This window comes from Buceros rhinoceros, unplaced genomic scaffold (assembly GCF_000710305.1).
Source record: "Buceros rhinoceros silvestris isolate BGI_N320 unplaced genomic scaffold, ASM71030v1 scaffold4004, whole genome shotgun sequence".
Taxonomy (NCBI): domain Eukaryota; kingdom Metazoa; phylum Chordata; class Aves; order Bucerotiformes; family Bucerotidae; genus Buceros; species Buceros rhinoceros.
In genome coordinates, this window is record NW_010408631.1 from 13161 (window position 1) to 16103 (window position 2943).

Genomic DNA, 2943 nt, shown 5'->3' on the forward strand with positions numbered 1-2943 from the left:
TGGGTTGACATAAAGTGGTTTCCAGTCTTACGACCCACCGCTACCAGGCAAGCGATGCAAGGGAGCTGCCTGCTACCTGCAGACACTTCCTGAGCGCTCTCAGGAGTGTGCGTCCCTCAGAGGTTCGTCCTGCTTCCGGAGACGTTTGGGATCCCAGGCAGGGCCAGTCCAGTGCAGAGCGCAGGGAACGCTGTGATTTTATCTGAGGCAGAAAAAATAAAATATTAGCTTCAAAAACACAGGAATGGCTCATTTATCAAGGCTCTAGTAAAGCACGTGGGCAGGAACCAGAGCCTACGAGGTACCACCTACCTTATTCTCAGTCAGCTCACTAACTCCACCAGTATAGACCATTAACTCACTGGACAGGGCTTTAACAGAGACCAGCCTTTCACCCACCTGCGTGACAGCCTTTATAAAAAAAAATATGAAATCAATTCTCTTGGCACACAGAGCACTTCAGGCTCATGGGACTCTTTGCCACCCTCACAGATCCTGGAGTTTACTTTGCCATACAAAGAAAATGTACCTGAGTTTTCAAAACAAGGCATTGTGGGAGAGCCTGCACCTCAGAACCGGCCTCGAGGACTGGGATATGGCAGAGGAGCTCAAACTCACCATCACTACTGGGGACCTTCTGCAAGGTAAGGGCCTCAGGAGGACTGACTCCCAGCTCCAGAACTCAGGTGAAAATTGTAAAATCCGGTAATCAGTAAGTTCCCATCTAGAAGTTAACAAAAAGCCCATTTTCCTCATGTTTAAACGTGATCAGATCCAATTAGCAGTGTCTGCAGCTGCGTATGCAGTGCGTGTGCAGCTGCTCACCACCCTGTCTCTGGCTCCCCATTTCTCCCAGCTCCTGAGGAGGTCCCGTGCCATCGCAGGCTGCCGTGGTGAGCTGACCCTTCGGCACATGGGTGCCTGCTGCCGGGGACACTGCCCGATGCCAGGGGTAAGTCTGGGTCCTGGCGTTACCTACGGAGGCTGGCGGCGGTTCAGGGAACGGCCCGGGAAAGGGGCTCTTCTCTTGCCAGCCAGAACATCTGTGTCCAGACCAGAGTTCTTCTAAGCCTGTTTAGGGAAAGGTGAAGCCAGTCCCTCAAGGACAAGGATATAATTACAGGGCTGTCCCCCCAGCACACCCTGCTCTGAACGCAACCTTTTGGGCAGCTGAACTCTGAGAGGACTGACGGGAGCAATTTGCACTCCCTGGCTTTGCAGGGGAGAGAGAAAGCACCGTTCCAGAGCTGAGCAGCGTCGCTTGGGCTGGCCGCAGTGGTGCAGGCCCACGCGGATGTGCACGCTGCATGCAGAGCAGGAAACAAAGCACTGTCGAGAGGGATGAGAAGGCAGCTGGGGACCTTTGCCTCGGGATCTGCATCACGTTAGCGCTTCCCAGGCTGCCTCTGCACAGCAGGGTCCAGCAACTGTCCTCAGGCAGGACTGGTGGGCTGACATTTCTCCTTCTCCTCAGAATCTGAGATGCAGCCCCACCTGTGGATATGGGTTAACCCCAGCCTGGTCTGCCCCATCGCCGGGAGTCCTGGCGTAGACACGGCCAGATCCAACAGCCCAGTGACTTCGGTTGCTGGTGCCATGGAAATCTCCCCTCCGAACACATCCTGGGACCGCTCCGACCTGGACCGCTCCGAGGAGGACACGCCGTCATCCTCCAGTGAGGCTGGGAAGGTACGAAGATGGGAACTGCGCAGGCAGTCCCAGGCATCATATGCGCTGAACAGTTCCACGAGAACAAACGAGCTGGCGCAGCCGCTCCGCGAGCAGCTGCCCCCCGCTCCAGCAGCTCAGTTAGTGCAGAGGGCTGAGAGCGCAAAGCGTGGGATGGAAGCTGACGTTTACAGTATATAAGCTTTCTATACACACTCTGCCAAAACCACCCTCCCCCAGAACAGAGCGGCTTACCCTTGTCCCTCACCCCACCCAGGGCTCATAAAGCCATGCCCTTTTTCTCCCCCCTCTCCCCAGCTTACTGAGGATAAAGATGCTGCACGCCTGGACACCCCAGTTCCTCAGGAGATGCTGGAAACTCCTGAACTCAAGGTGATGCCGATGCCTCGGAAATCTGCAGTCCACAGACCTCAAAGTGCGAAGTGCAAGAGCCCCAGACAGACGAGCACCAAAATCGATGGGGGCTGGCCCTGTCCCCCCCTCAGTTACTGCATCCTCATTGCCCTTGCCCTGTGCAGCAGCCCAAGCGGCAGCCTGACCGTGCGGCAGATCTGTCAGTTCACTCGGTACCCGCTCCTTCCCCAGCTCCTCATGCAGAATGGGAGGAAGAGAGACCACGAGGGGTGCAGGAGTCTGATCTCCTCCTGGGGAGCAGGGATGTGGCAGCCCGGACCCGCACGTGGACCTTAGCTCTGCCTTCATCTAAAGGTGCTGCTGAGAAAACGGCTTCCCCTCTTTGTTCACACGCAGACCCAGGAGTCTCAGGAGCTGGCACTTTAGTTTTGTCTTTTCCTCCTCAGGAAAACACAGTGCTCAGCTGCGCCAGCCAGCTTTACGCCACGGGGTCAGGGAGGACTCTCTCCTCCCACAATGTCGTCGGCTATTTATCACAGCCTCTGAGTGCTTCAGCTCAGGAGAAATCTCTCCTCTCCACAGGCAGCACTTTCCATTTTTCCAAACAGCCCCCAAGGGCTGGAAAAACACGATCCGACGCAACCTGTGCTTCAGCAGCTGCTTTGAGAAAGCCACCAGCTTCGCGTGCGGCGAGGGAAATCGCAAGCCCTGCCTGTGGAAGCTGACTCCAGAAGGACACCGAAGGTTTCAGGAGGAAGCACAGGCCCTGCCCAAAGAGGCTCTTGACCTGGTGCACCAAAGCACAAGCGAACTGGGTGTTCGCCGGGAGCCCTGCAGAGCACAGAGCGAGTCGGCAGCTGCTAGGTGGGCAAGAAGAGTGGCGAGGTGGCCCTTGATGGC

At 56.5% G+C, this 2943-nt stretch overlaps 1 protein-coding gene across 1 annotated transcript; it reads left to right on the forward strand.

Annotated features, from left to right (window-relative positions):
• Positions 1-523: 523 nt before the first annotated feature.
• On the forward strand, positions 524-2907 carry LOC104492366 (forkhead box protein N5-like; the record flags this gene model as incomplete). The annotated part of the gene is made up of 4 exons (XM_010134918.1): positions 524-644; positions 1475-1689; positions 1987-2255; positions 2626-2907. Coding segments are annotated over exons 1-4 (887 nt in total), but the record flags the coding sequence as incomplete, so codon positions are not given.
• Positions 2908-2943: the final 36 nt, after the last annotated feature.